The sequence below is a fragment of the Ceratotherium simum genome, chromosome 27 (assembly GCF_057802395.1).
Source record: "Ceratotherium simum simum isolate JZ-2026a chromosome 27, ASM5780239v1, whole genome shotgun sequence".
Taxonomy (NCBI): domain Eukaryota; kingdom Metazoa; phylum Chordata; class Mammalia; order Perissodactyla; family Rhinocerotidae; genus Ceratotherium; species Ceratotherium simum.
Window position 1 is genome coordinate 4209198 of NC_141926.1, and position 20160 is coordinate 4229357.

A 20160-nucleotide genomic window follows, 5' to 3' on the forward strand; every position below is an offset into this window, starting at 1 on the left:
AAACGGGCAACGCAGCCCTACTCCTGCAAGCGCAGGACTAGAGATGTCCACACGAGAACCATATTTTTATTTTACCTCAGGCCGTGTAATTACACATCGCTCTCAGAGCCCATTTATTCTACAATTAAAAAGAGGAAAGAGGCCTTTTCCTGAAATTCTTGGAAGGCCCCAAATTTAAATTTGTGCCTCCACAATCTCAACACAATCATTGGCTGAACTGCCCATCAATAGAAGTTCCTGCTGACGAACGCCCAGATGCATGGGGGAGGGCATCTAAATAGGGTCCCAGGCGGTAGCTTCCCCATCTTGGTTAGCATCTTCCACCACTTCTCAACCCTGGGCCTGGCCGCACTGCGTGTCACACAGACATTACAGTCAGATCACCAGAGGCTGAGGCAGCTCTGCTACTAGGCGGTGGGTGACCTGGTCAGGACTTGTCACACTTCCATGTGCCTTTGAGTCTTGTGAAAATGTGGCTTTTGCTTCAAAAGACCTGGGTGGGGCCCTGAACTATGCATTTCTCCCAGGTCCCCAGGAGGCCAGGCAACGCTGCTGCTCGGCTGTGTAGAATGACACAGCCTCGACCCGGCCTACAACAGCGAGGGCATCTCCTGGGTCACAGGCCCACCTGAACTTCAGAGCCTCAAGTCCCAGAGGTTTCACCCATCTTATTTCATAGAGTAGACTAGTTAAAGAGTTTTCTTTTTTTCTGCAATAAATCTAAAGAAAAACTAAAAATAAAGTCTGGTTTTCACCAGAATCTTTTAAAAAATAAATGCTGCTGGAAACAGCCACCTTTGCTCACCTTCCTTTTCCAAACCAGTTGCTAAGGCAAGTAACGACGCTGGGCCAGCCAGTGGTCTGCACCAGTCCATTGATGATCTAAGACAGAAGGCACAAGAGAAGACTCACTGTGAGCGGAAAACATGCACGCCAGAGCCTGTCTGAAGGCCAGGCTCACAAGAGCGCCCTCTTCTCTGTTCTTCGGAAGTTCGGGAGCACAGCTGGGACTCTCACAGAGAGAAGAGGGTAAAACCCTACTTGATGTGAGCCTCAACAACCAAAGATGTATTTTAAACAATTTATATATATATATTTATCACAAAAGTAATACAGCCTATTGTGAAAATTTTAGAATAAGTAGAGGAAAGAAAGAAAAGAAAATCTCTTGCTAGGAGATTAACTACTGTTAACAGCTTGGGGCCAAGCTTTCCAGTCTCTTTCTAATTCTAAAACTTTTTATGGAAAAATTTTCTTCTTTTTATGGAACAGTGATTGTACCGTAAATATAGCTTGTAAGTTGCCTGTTTTTACTTCTTATATCATGGAGATATAAGATTTGTTGTTAAGGATCCTCTGCAATGAGCATAACCTTGGTCTAGCACCTGGAAAAAGTATTTCTCCACTTTTCAAGAGCACCCTGAGCTTCCACTGTAAGAGGGGGTTTAGGAAGTCTATTGGCTACTGGGTTTGCTTTAGCGTGGGGAGCATCAGGGGCAACTTTATGAGACGACGTGAAACAAGATCCGCCTCCTACAATGGCCACCGGGACTGACCAGCTCTCAAGGAGTGTCTGGGAGCTGCTGGTCCAGCCCAGGGTCAGCCAGCTTGGCCTTCCCTTCAGGAACAGGCAGGGACTCCGGGAAATTGTTTTTCCCTTCCTTCTAATATTCTATATTACTATAAAGTGTGAATCACTTTTGTAATTAAAACAGCCAAAATTTTTCAAGTCCTATGGCAAAATTTTTAAAAGCAAATTACACGCAATTTGCTTTGATGATTTTATAACACCCCCCCAGGCTATTTGGAGAGCCTCAGAAGCTGAGCACCATTATCTTAGGTCATTTTCCATTTCTAGTCAATATTTATCCACAAGGCTGTTGGGAGGGGCAGAGCCAAGAGTCTTAGGAAGGACTGGACCAGCTGGAAAGGCAAAGATGCACAGCCCGTCTCGGGCTTCACTCCTCTTAGAGCACCATTGGGCTCTCTCCTCTCCTCCCCACTGACTGCCCCCAACCCCATCCTACTGCCAGTGACCTCAAAGTCCTCCCTTCCTCCTGCCCTTGCCACACCCCCAACCCCCCCTCTCCTGAGTGGTGAAATCTGTCACAAGCCAGAACATCTCAAGCTCATGGAAATGTAGGCAGAAGGACTCTTAGAGGCTTCATGCTTTAACCTCCTGCTGGGGCACTGAGAGGACTCTTTAAGAGGCAGCTCCAGAAACTAAGGAAAACTTCACGGCTGCTGGAATTTCAGAGCCAAACAGAGAAGAGGGACTTCACAAGCCAGGGCCGACCCGGACGTCAGACAGGACACAGTTCTGCCCTGCTCCCATCATCTGCCATCTTCTCTCTTGGCAGAGGTAGGGACCTGTCACAAACACCCTGTCCAACTCATCATCGACACCCCGTATGTGGTGAGTAAGGACTCAGACCTTACCTGAGTTACCACGTAGAATCCAAAGCTGTGGATGTTGTAGAAATACCCCAGCCCAAACAGGGCAGTAAAGGCGCCACTGGCCAGCATCCCGAAGGTGAGGTAATACCTAATAGGCAGGCGCTCCCCTATTATGCCACTGGGGATGGAGACAAGAAAGACAAATATGAGAAAACAAACACACCCACAATGTAAATGACCCAGCGATTTCTTTCCAGATGTTTCCATGCTGTTCTCTGAGCTGTTAGAACTTTAAAGCACTACAATTTCCAGGAAGATTTTATCACAACTATTTCCCAATGGAGCATTTATTAACCAGAAATTGGCAACTGACAACAGCTTTTAAGACTTTTTATTTCTAGTAAAAGTACTAACTGTCAAATAATAAATCTCAAACTACGACTTACATATCATGGCTGCCCATTAAAAAAACCAAAAACTTGTCCTGCTAGTTAATCTTGCTTTTATATAAACAATATCCAGTAAATGTATACAGCATTTTAAAATTTCAACAAACTGTAGACGAATGTCAAGAAAAGGGATCACTTGTGACCTTGAATAAGTCTCTCAGCCCTCGAGCTCCTAAGTCACCTGCATTAATGCTCTGGGCTGGATGGGCTCTGCCAACCACCCCTTCCTGCCACAACCACTGTGATCTGCTTTAAAGACAGATTTTCTTTAAGGTAAGGTCTGAAACCCAGAGGCAGAGCCTCCGTGCTCTGTCTGAACAGCAAAGTGACTCCATAGAGAGCCGACCTCTTTGGAGAACTACCTCCCAGAGTTGTCTGGAGCTCAATGTGATAAACTCGGGTTCGTGCCCAGTAGCTGGTGGGTACTCAATGAAATAGCTCCAGGAGTGCTGGTGAGGATGAAAAGGCTCCAGTTTCAAACTAGGGCATGTATTTAACAGGCTTTTACCACCATCAAACCATAGTACCTAATGCCACATGGAATATATTCTTCACTGCCTTACAGGAAATGTCACTATGGAGCAAGATGACATTGTGACTTATTAGGTGAATTAAAAAACTGTAGAATAATCACAAATGATTATAAGACTTGTGTGACCATTACAAACTCTACGGGTCTCATTTTCTCCCACATAATCATTGCAGGAGTCAGAAAAATATGAAGTGTCCCCTGAGAACCATCTCCAAAATTCTGGGCTTTCATCTCAAGAACCAATACACCAGAGAGCTCTTCCTTCTGAATTTACCAAATAAAAAAGATCTGTCTACTATCATGCAAATGACCTTTTAAATAGGAAGTAACTTAAAATTATAAACAACATTCAGGTCAAGTTTTAAGCTGAGTAGAAACTGATTACACACAAATTCAAGAGCATTCTAGAGCAAATCAAGTTATCCACTTCAACTTGCTGACTTCAAAGAAGAGGAAACATGTCCCAGAGGGACTGGCTGGTCTGCCCAAGGTCACAGAATGAGCTGCAGAGGCAGATGGGCCTCAAGAGCTAGGGCCATCAGCTAGGGCTTAGAAAAGCTCTCTTATACATTTCTTGCTTGCTATACAATATTGGGTCCAAATTTATCTCTACTTAAAAGTTTTTAAAGAAAAAGCCTAATGGAATGGACAGCATTCCACATTATACCAGACTCGCATAGGTACCAGAGGCCATTGCACGCCTGCCTGAACCTGCCAGGAGTGACCTGGGCTGATGAAGGTGCCCGCCGGATCTGATTTATCTCACGTACTACACAATCCACTTCACCGGCCACGTGCCATGATGTCTCTAGAAGGCCCTGCAAGGAAGCAGTGTACGCCCTTGTTGTCGTCATGAGTCCACTGTGGATTTCACCTGAGACAGAATTTCGTAATAACCCTCAACGGCGAGTTACATGAAAAATTATCTTTGCCAATAAATAAGCAACAATAAACCCACTTTATTTAAACCAGGTTTCTTAGCCTCAGCAATCTTGACATCTTGAGCTGGGTAACTCTTTGTGGTGAGGGGCTGTCCCGCACGCTTAGCAGCACCCCTGGTCTCTGCCCACTAGTTGCCACTAGCACCCCCTTCTCCAACTGTGACAACCAAAAATGTCTCCAGATATTGCTAAATGTTTCCTAGGGGACAAAAATCACTCCCAGCTGAGAACCACATTTAAACACTGTTTCCTAGTAACTGAGAAAAACACAATCCAACCTTCGGGTCTCTTTATACTACAGATGATTGATGCCCAGCAAGACTGCAGTCTTTAGAATATAAACATTTGCCCTCCAGATGGAATACGGCCCGCGGCCAGGTGCACCCAGGCCCCGAGGAGCCTAAGGCTTACACCATCCTTCTCTTCAACTGGGCTCATGTTCTGCTGTGCACCACAAGCTTCAGGCTCCGTATCCGTTAGTATTCCTTCGTTCATTCTGACAAGTTCTGTAGCACTACGCAAATATGCAAACACAGTAAAGGGGGAACCGGCCACTCCATCAGCAGAAACTGCCTGACGGGGCATCAGCACCCAGCAGGCCCCTGAGCCGGGGAGAGGGCCCAGGTCCTGACGGTGCCACACTCTGCGTTGGTCTCAGGGAAGAAGCTAAACATTTTCAGGGATCCCCGAGATTCTCAAAGCTCTAGAGATCTCTGTCTCTGAACCAAAGCCTCTTGGGCTAAACGCCTTAGTCCCTATCATGCTTCCTTTAAACGTGGCTGGACTGACACGCCGTCAGTTTTTAATCAGGCAACGGCGTGTCCTGTTACACACATAACACTTACTGCCTTCCAAGCTCAGTTCAGACAGGATCACACCCACGTAGAAGAAGGCAGGGAACCTCCATGTGCCAGGCACTGTCCTGAGCCTCCTACATGTTCCCTCATTTACTCCTCACCACAACCCTATGAGGTAAGAACTATTTCCTCCATTTTGCAAAGGAGACACTGAGGACCAAAGAGGCATAGTAACTTGCTCAAAGCCACATGGGCAAGGGGTAGAGCCGGGACTCACATCCCAGCAGTGTCTCTGGAGCCCACGCCCCCAACCGCCGTGGCGCACGGCCTCCATGCACTCAGGTGAGTCACTCCATTTGGGCCGAGCTGTGGGCATCTGGGTGGGCTTGCCCAGAACATTTTGTGTAAACTGCCCTGACACTAGGGGAAATCAGTGACCCGGCACATGAATACAGATGGCGGCCCCTGAAACCAGAGGGGCGGATGCGCTCTGCTGAGCATCACAGGGAGCTGCCAGCATCCTGTTCCTAAGTGACCACATCCCAGCAGGGTCACGGTGTGTCCTAAACCCCAGGCCAGGAAAGGCGTCCACCCTGATCAGCTGAGTACCCGGGATGTCCAAGTGCGCTGCTTCCCGGCCACGCCTGGCCTGACACTGCACCGCATACACATGGGCTCTCTCTTTATCCTCGTCTCTGAGAGGAGACTGGCCGGTAAGCAACCTGTGCTGGGCGGTCTCACGCATTCATGGTACCGCAGCACAGCGGACACGCTCTGCACTGAACGGATCAGCACTGGCCAGGGTCCTGAGAACTCGCCCACCCAGACCTACCTCAGGTACATGCCGATGGCGTACGCGCACAGGAAGGAGTAATCCAGGGCCCCGAGCAGCTGCTGGTAGTTGTCCTGATCTACATGGGTTGAAAATCAACAGGAAAAGGGGAGATTGTTCAGTTTTCACTGAATATCAGTTTATGTTCTGGAACAGGCAATAAAATACAAAACATCTGCTCTCTAAGTCTGGGCGGTGGACTCAGAGGAGAAAGGGGTGGTTTTGAACACAGAAAATATGGCAGCACATCTTCTGCCTGGCTTCTTGTCAAAGAGAAATAAAGTCGCCACATTTTCAAATAATCACTAAATATTCGTTGGATTAGATAAAATGCCCACTGCTCATGGTGAGCATGTGGCTTATTCACTTTGCTTCACACACTACACTGGCTCTGCTAGGCCAGCCCCACACCACACCTCTGGGATTTCTCTCCTTTCACCCACGGTTTACGCTCTGCAAGCCCTAACTTCCCGCTTTGACGACCACAGAATGCAAATTATCCTCAGCAGATTTCCCCACTAAGAGAGCATTTCCTCAGGCGGCAACACCTCCGCACACAGGCCCTGTGGACACAGCGGCAGCTGAAGGAGGGAGAACTGTTAGATGGGGAGAGCTGTCCCCGGAGACACAGTTACATTCGAGAACATCGTCAGTGCCGCTGAAGTCGGCAAGGCTGGAAGTCAGGCCCCAGCAGCCGTGTCTCGGCCCTCGTCGTCTGCACCAGAACCCGCAGGGACGGCCCACCTCAGCAACCGGATAGCACGGTAACCGACGGAGAACTCACCAAACGGGGCCCAGCCGCAGTCAGTCCCGTTGTCTGGGCGCTGGTGAGGGGCGATGTCAGTGGCTTTTTGGCTCTGGCTGTTGAATTCGACCTCACCCTCATTCAAAGCAGCACAGTACCTGTGGAGTGCACCCTAGGACATCCAGGGGAGGACAGAAGCCAGAGAGAGCGTGCTCTCGTGAGGTGCAGCAGGACGCAGCGCAAGAGAGCCGCCCCCTCTCAACAGCCTTCCCGGGGCAACTGCATTCTTGGGGGAAGGAGGCACCATCGGGGGCAGTCTGTCTGCAGGACCCAGGAATGCCTGCCGTGAGTGAGGTTTCTCGGGCTCTCCTGAGCACACACACAGCAAACACAGCACGTAAAGATGACTGCTTAGAGCAGGTGCACAGCCGAAAGCTGACTGCCCCTCATCCTTGGACCCCCTGCTCAGGATGGAAGAATGGATTCATTTTGCTAGATTTATACCACTGAATACTGCCCAGCAATACAAGAAAAAAGTTACAGGTTTACACAACAATGAGGATGAATCTCACAGACAAAATAAGCCAGACACAAAGGAGTACAAACTGTGGGACTCCGTTTATGAAGTTCAAGATCAGGAAATGGGAAAAAAAAAAAAAAAAAAAAAAAGAGGAGGATTGGCATGGATGTTAGCTCAGGGCTGATCTTCCTCACCAAAAAAAAAAAAAAAAAATCAGGAAATGAATCCATGGAGACGCTGGTGAGAATCATGGTTACCTGGAGGAGGGTTAACGACAGGGCACAGGGAGCCTTCTGGGAGCTGGAGTGGGGCCAGACCTTACCCTAGGTGATGATTACCTGGGTGAGGATGTACATATTTGCCAGGGTAGATACTTAAGATCTGTGTACTCTACTATGTGCAAATCATAGCTCAATAAAAATCAAAAGCTGGGGCAGAAGGCCACCCGCTCAGCAAGTTCTCCATGGAACCAGCAAGCAGGCAGGGCCCAGGTGCTCCTCTGAGAGGCTGTGGGCAGCAGGGGAAGTGTAAGGCTTGGGAGCCTGATGACTGATTGTCTGTTAGCCTGAGCAAGGTGCTCCCATCCCTCCTCCATCTCCTCACCTGCAGCCAGGGCTGCTCCCCCTCACTGACAGAACAGCTACTGGGATCCGTGATGCTGAGCACCACGTTTTCAGCATGCTGCTTGGGACCGAGTGGCCCATGAGAAACGGCAGCCATGGCAGTGGGGCCTGGAGGCAAGCTTGTGGCTGGGGGAGACCCACCAGGCATGCCTGGAGGAGTAGGCAAAGGGGACGTGTGCAGGGCTCTTCCTCACCTCAGGGTGCTCCTCAGGAAGAGGAGCTGACACTTCCAGAAAAGTGCCACATGACAGCCGGGGCCCACCTTGTAATGGGGCAACCTGAGTAACAGGTAGCTTGTTCCGTAACACACAGGAGGCCACAGACCAGACTCTACTGTCTGCTGTTCAGCCTGGTGGTCACATGCGTCCCCTCCCCAGGCGGCCTCCCGCTCCCACTTGTCTCCTGCTGTGTGTTTTCTGGTTTTTTTACTATGAGTGGCTCAGATGAACCGAGCCATCAGGTGTAAGCGAGGGTGGAAAGGAGGCATCCTCGAGGTCAGGGAGGTAGCCCTTAGGGGGAGCGGGAGTCCTGAAGGAGGAGGCCTTTAGTGAGCCGGAAGCTGAGAGAGGCCCGGGGCCTGGCGGGCTGGGAGGAAAGCTGGCCCCACACGGGGCATCTACCCAGGGTCAGGACCTGGAGCAGGGGCAAGGAGCTCCAGCCCTGTTCACCCGGTAGGTGGCAACCAGAAGTCCCATCCACCACCTTCGCTTTGTTGGGCACCTCGTCTCTTCAGAAAGGAGTGGCCAAAGAGGCTGGCTACCTCTGAAAGGCTGCCCTTGCCAGGTCCCTGGTCAGCCTGGTCTGGACACAGGCCACTGAGACCTGGCACAGCCCATGGGACCCAGCTGCTCTGTAGTCACGTGGCTTTGTCATCATCACTGGGCTCTTCTGCTATAATTTAAACACTGGTCTAAAATACTAGCCAAGGGCTCTGCTTTACAAATTCAAAGTAGCTATTTGCCAAATAGCTTTCCTCCGGAGGGCTCGTCTTCCCCAGGCCAGCTGGGTTATCCCTGATTACTCAGGGCCCCTTCCCTGCTCCTGCCTGAGCTCAGCACTCACCCAGGTGGATGTGACTATGAACTCGGGAGGGAGCCCAGGGGAGGCCCGCAGCCCTTCCTCTCTGCAAAAAGCTGGCATTTTCAGCATCCCCCATCTTCACCCTCAAGGTCAGGTGTTTCTGCCTGTCTTTCCTGCTGCTCCTCACGAAGTCACGTGGGCCAGACCCTGAGGCTCCACCGATGCCATCCACCTTTCACTGAGAAAGCCTCAAGAGAGCTGGGAGGGAGCCCGTGAGCAGGGCTAGAGTGGGATTTCTCCCACACGCCTTACACGGAAGCAAGGGAAAAGGGGTGCTGTAGACACTGCTTCAGATGGGATTTTCACGTCCTCTTTCATCATTTAACATTCCCAGGGAGGAACCATCCATGGGAAATAGAAAAGATGAGAAATGACTTCTTTTTGTTTCATAAATAAGCAGAAAAGGTTTTCTGTTTTGGTTTGTCCCGTGATGAGAGGTGGCCTAGCATTCTGGCCAGGGACTCAGGCTCTGAGCTGGGACCTGGTGCCACTGCTGGCTTCCGACCGTGGCCAAGTCACGTGAACTTGCTACCTGCAGTTATGAAGCTGGTACAATCCGGCCTGTCCCAGTGCTGCTGTAAAGATGAACTACATGCGGAGAGAGGGGTCCCCAGCCATGGAAAGGGCTCAGTGACAGGCAGCTGTGAGGGCACCTGTGAGTGCAGGAGCCCGCCCGCAGAGCGAGTCCACTTAGCCCCTAACCTCGTTCAGCTCCTCTCCCTCCCCAGCCCCCCTCTTTCATATTTGAAATGCAATTTCCTCCCCCTTACTCTGTTGAAAGGCTGCAACAAAAGCAATAAAAGATTATTACTCCAGCATAAAGGGTTCTGAGGATATTTAAATAACCACGTATTAGTTTTCAACAACACTGTTATATTTTAATATTTCAATGAGTTTTATTCCCCAAACCTGGTGTTTGACAGAAAATTAAGGATTAATTAAGCTAAGATGAACTGATCAGAAAAAACCCTGCAAGAGGAACTAATTCTTACCATGAAAAATCATTCAGGGGGAGCTAGTTCTTTGCTTTCATAAAAGCAGGCTCCTTTGCAAATTTTTTACACAAGTGCCTTTCAACAGATAACATAAAATTAATCAACATGTTACACCAAGCAGTTATTAAAAGTCGATTAATCAAAAGACTATGTGGTGGGGGCCGGCCCGGGGGCGTAGCAGTTAAGTTCGTGTGTTCTGCTTTGGAGGCCCGGGTTTCGCTGGTTCCGATCCTAGGTGCAGACCTGCTCACCGCTCATCAAGCCATGCTAGGGTGGTGTCTCACGTATAGGAGCTACAACTCTACAACCATGCTACACAGCTATGTACTGGGGCTTTGGGGAGAAAAAGGAAAAAAGAGGAATATTGGCAACAGACGTTAGCGCAGGGCCAATCTTCCTCAAAAAAAAAAAAAAAAGACTGTGGTAACTGAGGAATACATTTATGAAACGCCAAAGGAGGAAGAGCAGAATAGAACATTCTAGGTACACGATCCTCACAATTATTTAAAAACGTCTGGGTAACACACAATGGAACAGCAACAACAAAATAAACAGCAAGACGCCAGAGGGCCTGGAAGGTGGGGAGTGGGAGAAGACAGGTGTCATACGTGATGGGAGAAGACAGAAAAGAGCCACAAAGTCGCAGAGCACTGTGCGCAGGGGGAGGGGCGGGGACAACGGTGAGACACGGGGGATTTGCACTCCTCTCTCATCTACATGCTCCCTCCCCCACTCGAACCCCTCCCCCAGCACTGGACAGCAAAAGGGCAGCATGTCCAGGGATGATGGGCAGGCAGCTACAACAGGAACTTTCCTTCCAAAGACGACACTAGAGAAGACCCAACCTCCATGAGTTCTACACTTGCACAGGTCCAGGCAGCCACTTAGGCACAAATATTTTTCATAAGAATGTACATTTAATGAAGACTCTATTCTTTAAACTCTGAACTTGAGCAGCTTCACAGTGAGAAACTCTACTTTCATTCACTCATTCACTCCAAAAATAGGGGCTGGGCACCTCGTGGGGCTCAGCCCTGCCTGGCCCTAATGCTACAGCGACGCTGTTCCTTCTCTGTAACTGAGAGATCCAGGCAGGAATCAGGAAGGGGTACAGAAGATGTGGAGAGGCGACCATGAGAAGGGCAGGATGGTCAGAGCAGGGGATGCAGGCCTCATCAGTGCCCCCAGGAGAGGGATTCTGTCAGTTTCACTCCATCTTCCATGACACCTAGTGAGAGCTGAGTGTGTGCACACATGTGCGTGTGTGTACATGCGTGTATACACAATCTACATGGAGTGGATGTGTTTAGTAAACTTTCTACAGCTCATTAGGTTGTGCTGGTCCACTGATTTTAAATTGTCCTCTACACTCCTTTTATAAGGCTCTGGGTTAAAAAAACTTTCCAAAGCATTATCCAAAAGAAGTCTGAGAAGAGAAATGACAGCTTGCTGCCTGCTATGGTCTAAATGTTTGTGTTTCCCCCAAATTCATATGTTGAAACCTACTCTCAGAGTGATGGCATCAAGAGGTGGGGCCTTTGGGTGAGTGGAATCCTCAGAATGGGCTTAGTGCCCTAATAAAAGGGACTCCAGGGAGCTCCCTCGACCCTTCCACCATGTGAGGATATAAGGCAGCCATCTGCAAGCTGGAAAAGGGTCCTCACCAGAACCCGACCATACTGGCTCCCTAATCTGGGACTTCCAGCCTTCAGAACTGTGAGCAATACGTATCTGCTGTTTATAAGGCACCCAGTCTCTGGTATTTTGTTATAGCAGCGTGAGCAGACTGAGACACACCCCGTGGGAAGATCAGAGAAGCTGTGCCCCATTTACACCAGCACACGAACGTGGTCAGGTCGTCTGAGTCCATCACAAGTGCCACATGAGAATGGACCAAATACACACAGGCATATGCAAACATGTACCCACTCCCACAGGTGCGCTGAAATACACAGGGAAGCTTCCTGGTCGTCGTTTATGTTTGGAATCATTCTACATTGACTTATGTCCACCTTACCCTTCTTACTCAAAATACCTCCTGGAAGTCTTTCTGGATTGGCTCTAATTCTTTTAAGTAGTTGCACATATCACAATATGGATTTGCCATAATTTATTCAAACTTTCACCTGCTGATTAGGTTCACATCATATCCAGTGGTTTTTTTTTATTGCAAACAATGCTACAATGAGGACGCTTATGCAAACACTCCCAAGTACTGGCACTTTTATTTTTATGGGCAAGATTCTCATCGTAGGACTGAAGGACGTGTATTTTTTTATTTCAATGGGTGTTACCAGAATGCTTTCCAAAAGGCTGTAACACACTTCATTGAAAGTCTTTTCTCCCCATCGCTGCCAGCAACAGGGCCTATTACTCTTTTAAATGTTTTGCCGGTTGGTGGATATAAAGAGATCTATTGTTACTTTAACTGCATTTGTGAAGAGTAGCATGCCTGCACACAGTTCATTCAGCTCCCTTGTCTATGAACTGCCTCTTCATCCCCTCTGTTGTTCCTTTGGACCCCTAAGATGGACAAAATTTTGTTCTTGGATTTTTACTTTTTATTTTTTACATTTAAATCTTTAATCCATCTATCTATTTTTTTTTTTTAATTTTATTTATTTATTTTCCCCGAAAGCCCCAGTAGATAGTTGTATGTCATAGCTACATGTCCTTCTAGTTGCTGTATGTGGGACTCAGCTTCAGCATGGCCGGAGAAGCAGTGCGACGGTGCACGCCCGGGATCCGAACCCGAGCCGCTAGCAGCGGATCGCGCTCACTTAACCGCTAAGCCATGGGGCCGGCCCCATCTATCTATTTTTTATAAGACAAGGATTCAACTTTATTTCTTCTAGATGAGTAAACGCTTGTGCCAACAGCATTTATTAAATAAGCTACACTTTTCCCATTGCCTCTGTCGAACATTCCATATTTTCCATTCTATTCTACTGACCTCTTTGTCTATTCTTGTGCAATACCGTAATAATTTGATGACAGTGGCTTTAAAAAATGTTATCTTTTTCACACATTCCTTGGTAATTAATTCTTGGACATTCTTTCATGTAAACTCTGAGGTTATTTTATTCAATTAAAAAAGACACTGCTGGGGCCGGCCCTGTGGCGTAGCGGTTAAGTGCGAGCGCTCCGCTGCTGGCGGCCCAGGTTCGGATCTCGGGCGCGCACCGAGGCACCACTTGTCAAGCCATGCTGTGGCGGCGTCCCACATAAAGTGGAGGAAGATGGGCACAGATGTTAGCCCAGGGCCAGTATTCCTCAGCAAAAAAGAGGAGGAGTGGCATGGATGTTAGCTCAGGGCTGATCTTCCTCACAAAAAAAAAAAAAAAAAAAGACACTGCTGAGATTTTCATTGGAGTTACATTCTATTTAATATTAATACTGGGAACACTGGAACTTTTCAGATAGCAAGTTTCCCACTCAAAGCCGTGGTATGCACTTTCAGCTTTTCCGGCTGTGTTTTCCATCTGCCACAGAGGATTTTATAGCTTTGTTCTCACAGGTCCTGTGTGTGCAGAGAGGGCTGGGCACCCACACTCAGACCAGTCACCGTTACTATCCCCCGGGCACAGGGCTCCCTGCAGCTCCCTGAGAACCTCCCTGCTTTCAGGTGTCTGCTCTGGCTGAGCCTGGGGGGAAGTGCCACCCAAGGTGTCCAGCTGGCATGGTGCAGGCCCACCCGTCTGCTAGCTCAGTGAGGAGGCCGGGCTGGGGCAGGAGCAGAACAGAGAAGGGAGGAGGGGCGCACCTGAACCCCACCTCCCCCCAGCCCTGTTTGCATCATCACTTTTTCTTTCTTTTTGCTATACTAAAATCAGAAAAATAAAATGTATCAGCAGTGATTAAAGGTAAGTCTAAACAGTTATGGTGGCCTAATCTGACACGATATGGCACATCACTCTATAAATGACATTAAAGAATGAATCATTTTATAATTCACAACCCCTGGTGATCAATTCCAGGTATGCAAATATATTTTAATTTTGTCTTGCTTATAATGTGCTAGGAAATACAGGCTATAGATAATTCAAACTGTTCTTTGGGTCAACAGATCATTATTAACTACTTCTAGTTTTATAAATAAGAGGCGCTAAAGCTTGTGAAAACTTTGTAAGGCATTATAAAGTTTAAGTTACCCTTATTTATCTTATGTAGGGTGATATCCTTATCTGTCTTAAAAGATGAAGAAACCCAGGGATTTAGCAGAAGGCCAATCCATATCCAGGCACATCTAAGGTGCTCAGTCAGAACATCTGGGTGTGGTACTGTGAATGTTCTCAGGTCTTCAAACACCCCAGAGACCGCTGGGCAGAGAGGTTAAGAGCTGAGACCTCGGAGTCAGCCCGATCCCTGAGAATTCACCTGAGGTGACACTGGCCTTGCATGAAAGAATTAAGCTCCTGAGTCTCAGGTCCTCATAAGGACACTCACAGGACTGCTGTGGAGTTTGTATTCAATAATGAACGTGTGCACCTGGTCACGCCACGGGGCTCAACAGGCGGCAGCTACGTGACTTGTGAAATACTTAGACAAGAGCTCCTCATGAAACCTCCCCATAAGTAAGCCCACAGCCCCCAACAGGGGAGCTGGAGAGTGACCTGGAACAATGCTACATCCCTTCTTGGCGAAGTGGGGACCCTCATGATCACCAGATGGAACCAAGTGTCCTACCGCAGAAATCCTCCATGGCCAGCTCACCATACTGCCTCTGTCCCAACACAGACCCTCCACCCACAGGCTGGTGGCTTCATGGTGATGCCCTACCCTCCCTCTAGGACTCCAGGCATTGGTCCCATAATCCAAACGCAGCCTTTCCAGATCAATCCTGAAACCCCAGGAAGGCTCCCTGACTACTACTGCTCCTTCAATTCTACAGCACTCACTAAGGCCTCTGCAGTAGTCTCTTCCATTTTATAACTTGCCTTGTTCTTGAGCCATATGTGTATTTCCTCAACTGGGAAGACAAGAAGCAGGAGTATTTAAATTTAGAGTGGCTGATCCTTGGTTCTGATTTTAGAGTCTCTGGTAGAGTGGATTAAGGCCCACCATCTCTCATTCCATCCTTTTCTCTCTTTTGAAAACCACATTTTTAAGGTCTGTAAACATGTCCATAGTCATTAAAACCTGGTATACCAAAAAAGTGAGAATTTTGCAAGCAACTTGAGGGGCATGGAAAATTCCTGCTTACTAAGGGTCAAGGAGGAATTTTAGAATCTTTACAGCAAATGGATGATGATGTTTGACATCCACTGGGAGTTCCTGGGGAACAGGGAACACAGAACTGTCCACAGAAGCATGGCCCCAGTGCTGCCTCTCCCACTGGCCTGCAGACTGGGAGGGCAGCTGTCCAGTGCTCAGCCACCCGGGGGAGTGCAGGAAGCACGAGTACAAAGGTCAACAGAATTACAGTCCTGGATCTGTATGCCAATGACCAGAGAGTTGGGGGCAGGGGGGCCACGGGGCTGTAAATGGGCTATCTTTGGCACTGGCCAATTTCCTTCTTCCTTCTACAAGAGAGAGTCAAGTGCCATTCAAGCCTGTTGACAATCTATAGGCAAAATGATGTAACTGCAAGGAGGGTTGGAAAGGTATCCTGCTTGTTCCCAAGGTATAACTTACGTAGGACTGTCTACTTTAATCTTCTCCACTCAAAGTTTAGTTAAATGCCTGTTTAACAACTTTCTGCCACTCATCACCAAACAGAAACCCAGTGTTCTAAGAATAATGGAGAGCCACCACAGCCAGACTTAGGGTCCAAAGGTAATGATCACAGAAGCGCTGTGGGAACGATTTACGATTGGATATATTTGGAGAGAAAATTCATACGAGATAGAACAAATATTGAACTAAGCTTTAGAACTCTGGAACTGTCAGCTAACGTAACAAAGTACACTACTTCTGAAATCACAAATCCTAAAATCATTTTAAAGATGTTAATTTCAGAAAAGAGAATCTAAAAACCACAGCAGCAAAACAACTGACTTCTAAACAGTCCATTTTCTCCGCTTAGCTCACCCGCCCCCCGCCCTCCCCTCCCATTGGCTCTTAACGTGACTAGTTCCCTACAGAGATCACAGGCGGGGGATGAAACTGAGGGCTCTTTATGATTTCTTACCTTAACTATGCTGATAGGCTTTCGAGATAAGTGGAAACTTGCATACAGCAAAAATGTCAAAATAAAAATGAAGGCTCGGTACCTGAAACACAAAACAGTGGCAGGAGATGACATAAAATAACATGAGATGCATTAAGAATACGTTATAACTGTATCCTTAAATTTTCTTATGCTGTATGTTATTCAGTCTCATATCAATTATCAATCCTATTTATAATGTCACTACAATATTACATCTAAAAAAATTGCCACTTTTGCTTTGTCCACATTGAAACTATTTAAACATTTATTAAAAAAAGAACTATAATCAAAGAGAAATTTGAGACTCAGAAGATGAACACATGTTTACAGAGCAGACAAAAAGGAATGATTATTTAGTTTGTAACAAAATTAACTCCAAGTACCTTGTAAGCCTGCTATCCTGGGATTTGAGATCACACTTTTTACTTTTTAGCTTCTATGCAACTTTTTAGAAGGACACAAGTGAGGCCGAAATATAAAGATTTCACTGACCTCAGTGAGAACAACTCAGTGATGCTGACAAGCTATGAATAAGGCTGATGACACTAAAAATATTGGCCCACAGCCCTGCTGCTCTTTCTGGTTTATGAGGAAAGCAGTTCAAGAGGAAATACTGAAACATATGGGAGACTACAGAAAAGAAGTTACTTTCGTAAGAAGGCCAAAGTTCATTCCAGTCTAAAAGTTTGAACCACTCTATAAAAAAACATTTCGTAGGGGAAGAAAACAGGTCAAGAGGAAAAATTATTGGGCAAGAGATGAAGACAGGGCCCCCCGCCAGGAAGTCACCCTCTGTGTGCTGAGGCCTCGCCCCTGACCCTGAAGGGCTGGTCCCATTCTGGTCTGGAAAAGCCAATGACTGTCAAATTGTGTGCCGGCTGGAATCAGTCATCACCCAAGGCGGAGGGAGGCACGGAGACAGAACAGAGAGAGGCACTGCTCCACCTCTGCAGAGGGCCATGTCCCCTGGGGAAGGCCTGCCATGCCAAGGCCCTGGAGGATGCCGAGAGCCCTCCTCCGAGAGCCCTCCTCCGGTCTCACGCCACGTTTTCAACGTTACCATTTACTCCTTAAGGGCAGCTTTCCGTGAATAACAGAAAGACTCCTGGGGGGCCTGCCTCTCTGGCCATCAGAAAAGGTAGGGGTCAAATAAATATTTCCAGATTTTTTTTTAAAATAAAGATACTTCAGGTGAGAAAAAAGCGTTGGTAGTACTGTGGGACTCAGACGGACAGCTCTAGAATACCTGCACCTCAGCGAAAGGGAACACCAAACGGCCTTGCCAGGCGCTCATCAATACTTGCTAACTGAATCCAGAAAGGCCCCACACTCTCTTCTTCATCAAGGAAACACACACTGACAGGTTTTCTAGGATTCTTTGCTCTCAAGCCCATGCCAATGACCAGACAGGAGAAAAATGAAACTATAAAAAATGAGTCTACAATTTATCCCAAAGAACAAAGACCACGCAGGTACAGTGGACTTGTTACAGAAGTCCAGGCTTTGTCCTTGTGTTTCTGAAAGTCACCCATTTTGGTAGGGAAGGGAGGTCTCTCAATTCCTTGCTTGAAGCTCTCTGTTGTCCCATGCACTGCTCCTATGCACTAGCAAGGAAGATTCTAGGCCACTGGAACTTGATGAGCCTTCAATACCCAAATTTTCAGACCATGGCTAGACTCGCTGTCACTTATATCCCCACTGGCTATAATTTGGGCTATAATGGGGTGAGTGTAGCCTAGCAGGGACCCTGCTCTGCCCCTATTTGATACAGGGTTCCCTTCTCCAATCTCCACAAGGAGTATGAAAAAGTTCTCAGACAGTTACCTCCAGCACCTCCCAAATTGAGCCTGAGAGAATTCCCAAATTGAGCCTGAGAGAAGAATTCGGAGCCCTCAAGGATGCCACATACCACTAGCTTACAGGTGTGTTATCAACCAGGAGGATCTGAATTTCATGCTCACTCAGCTGAGAAGGATTTTGAGAGAGCAGCTTTACTTAAATGGACCTTGGGTTCATGCTCTCCACTCTCTACCCAGACATAAATAGAATATTCTATTTATAAATATTCTATTTTTATTGTGTATTAATATATTTATTAAATGGAATAAATAAGCCCAGAAATAAAGAGCTCCTCTGTATGTCCAGATAAGGTCTGAAGAGCCCTGGGGCCCTGATACACATGCATTCCAAGGCTGTCATGGTGCCCAGGTTATCAGAACCTAGCGGCCAACCCTGGGCCAAGGCCCTCCATCTGCAGGCCTCTCTGCCTTCCATCCCTGGGCCTCTGCCCTCCATCCCTGGGCCAACGCCCTCCATCTGTGGGCCTCTGACCTCTGTCCTTGGGACTCTGCCCTCCATCCCTGGGCTGCTGCCTCCATCCCTGGGCCTCTGCCTCCATCCCCGGTCTGTTCCCCACCCCCAACTGGCGGTTCTGCTTGTAGTGCTCACCAGCCCAGACCTGGCGGGGCGAAGGCAGTTCCCATGACTGCCTCTGCTGGGGGGATGCTGAGCTGGAGCACACGCCCTGGGATGTCCCATGAACACTGAGCCACAGAGCTGAGCAGCATTTGCCTGCAGACATTTTCAGTTGAGTTTTGTGTGGAAACAAAACACTGTGATGAGTCAGCCCCTTTGGGAGGGTAACTGCCTGCAGGTTAGCAGGGTTATCTGAGACAAGCTGTCCTGCAGAATCAGGGCAAAGGGTCAACCTATACTGCACACTGGAATTTTCCTAGACAGAACGTATGTCTCCCTAAGAGAAGCCCCTATCTTTTATTTAGCCAGTATGAGGCCAGCTCTACTTCCTGTATTTCCAAATCCGTCCTTCCTTCCTCACTCTCCTCATCTCATCTATGTAGCACTTGGGGAGGGGGAAGAGCCAGCAGCCCGAGATTGGGTTTCCCCTTCCAGAAGGTCTGACCACAGCCCCCAGTGCTCACTTTTAAACCACAGCAGCTGCCTCTGGGGATGGTGCCTTCCTAGTGGCCACCTCGAAGTGCCTGTCCTGGAGAATGAATAGACATTTCACTTCTGCAGGATTGTCCTGGGTTATGGGATTAAAGTCCTAAATAACCCTCCCGAGATCCTTTCCTATTCTGGAATTCTATCCTCACTTTCTTCTCTTATCATTCACGAAGCAAGGATTCTGGATGATATTTGTTTCCTTTTATCCATCTTGTACTGGATGGATAAATTCATGTCTACCCAAAACCTCAGAATGTGACCTTGTTTGGAAATAGAGTCTTGCAGATGAATTAGTTGAGGTCACACTTAACTCATGTATGACCTCAAATCCAATGAGAGCCTAGATGCAATTACATGTCCTGATAAAAAGCCATGTGAAGACTCAGAGACAGACAGGGAGGAAGGACACGTGATGATGGAGGCAGAGCAAGACAAAGAACGCCGAGGAATGCCAGCAACCACCAGAAGCCGGAAGAGGCAGGAAGGATCCTTCCCAGAGCCTTCACTGGAGCACGCCCCTGCTGACACCTTGGTCTCAGACTTCTGGCCTCCAGCACCATGAGAGAATAAATTTCTGTGGTTTTAAGCCACCCAGTTTGTGGTACTTTGTTACAGTAGCCCCAGGAAATGAATATAATCCAATACTTGTATTTTTGTTTTGTGTTACATTTAGGCTTGTGAATATTAAACAAATACAACTAAAAATGAATTAGCTGATCCTTTCATTCATCAGTGTTCCACTCACTTTTTGTAGTTATGTCTAACTGCAGCATTCTTTGCAACAACGCTACAAGAACAGTGTTTGGGTTAACCCCAAGTTTCTAGCAAAAGAAGCCTATCTCAGCAATGACAGCACAGGACAGGTGTCACCTTCAAAGCTTCCTTAGAAATGTTCTTGAATATCACATATGTTCCCAGATGAACAGCAGCCGGCTCCCAGTTAGAGACTCAAGGCGGCATATCTGTTTCCTGTTTGAGTGCTATTTATCTCAGTCATATGCAAATAAGGAATAAACAAATGCTTTAGATGAGCGTTACCGAGCAGTATGATTTGGCATAGAAATTAGTCCAAAAACATCCTTAATTTAGCAACAATGAACCGACACACAGCTGTGATGAGAGTTCTTTTCAGAG

General features: G+C 47.6%; 1 protein-coding gene across 6 annotated transcripts in view; it reads right to left on the reverse strand.

Moving 5' to 3' along the window:
- SLC37A1 (solute carrier family 37 member 1) overlaps positions 1-20160 on the reverse strand; it is a 66313-nt gene that overhangs the window by 37953 nt on the left and 8200 nt on the right. For all 6 annotated transcript variants that reach the window (XM_087418050.1, XM_087418049.1, XM_087418047.1 and 3 more), the window contains exons 3-7: positions 16042-16123; positions 6733-6865; positions 5949-6027; positions 2440-2575; positions 806-882 (exon numbers count right to left, since the gene is read on the reverse strand). In XM_087418050.1, the coding sequence (XP_087274176.1) occupies positions 806-882; positions 2440-2575; positions 5949-6027; positions 6733-6865; positions 16042-16123 (507 nt within the window). The remainder of the gene's footprint in view (positions 1-805; positions 883-2439; positions 2576-5948; positions 6028-6732; positions 6866-16041; positions 16124-20160) is intronic.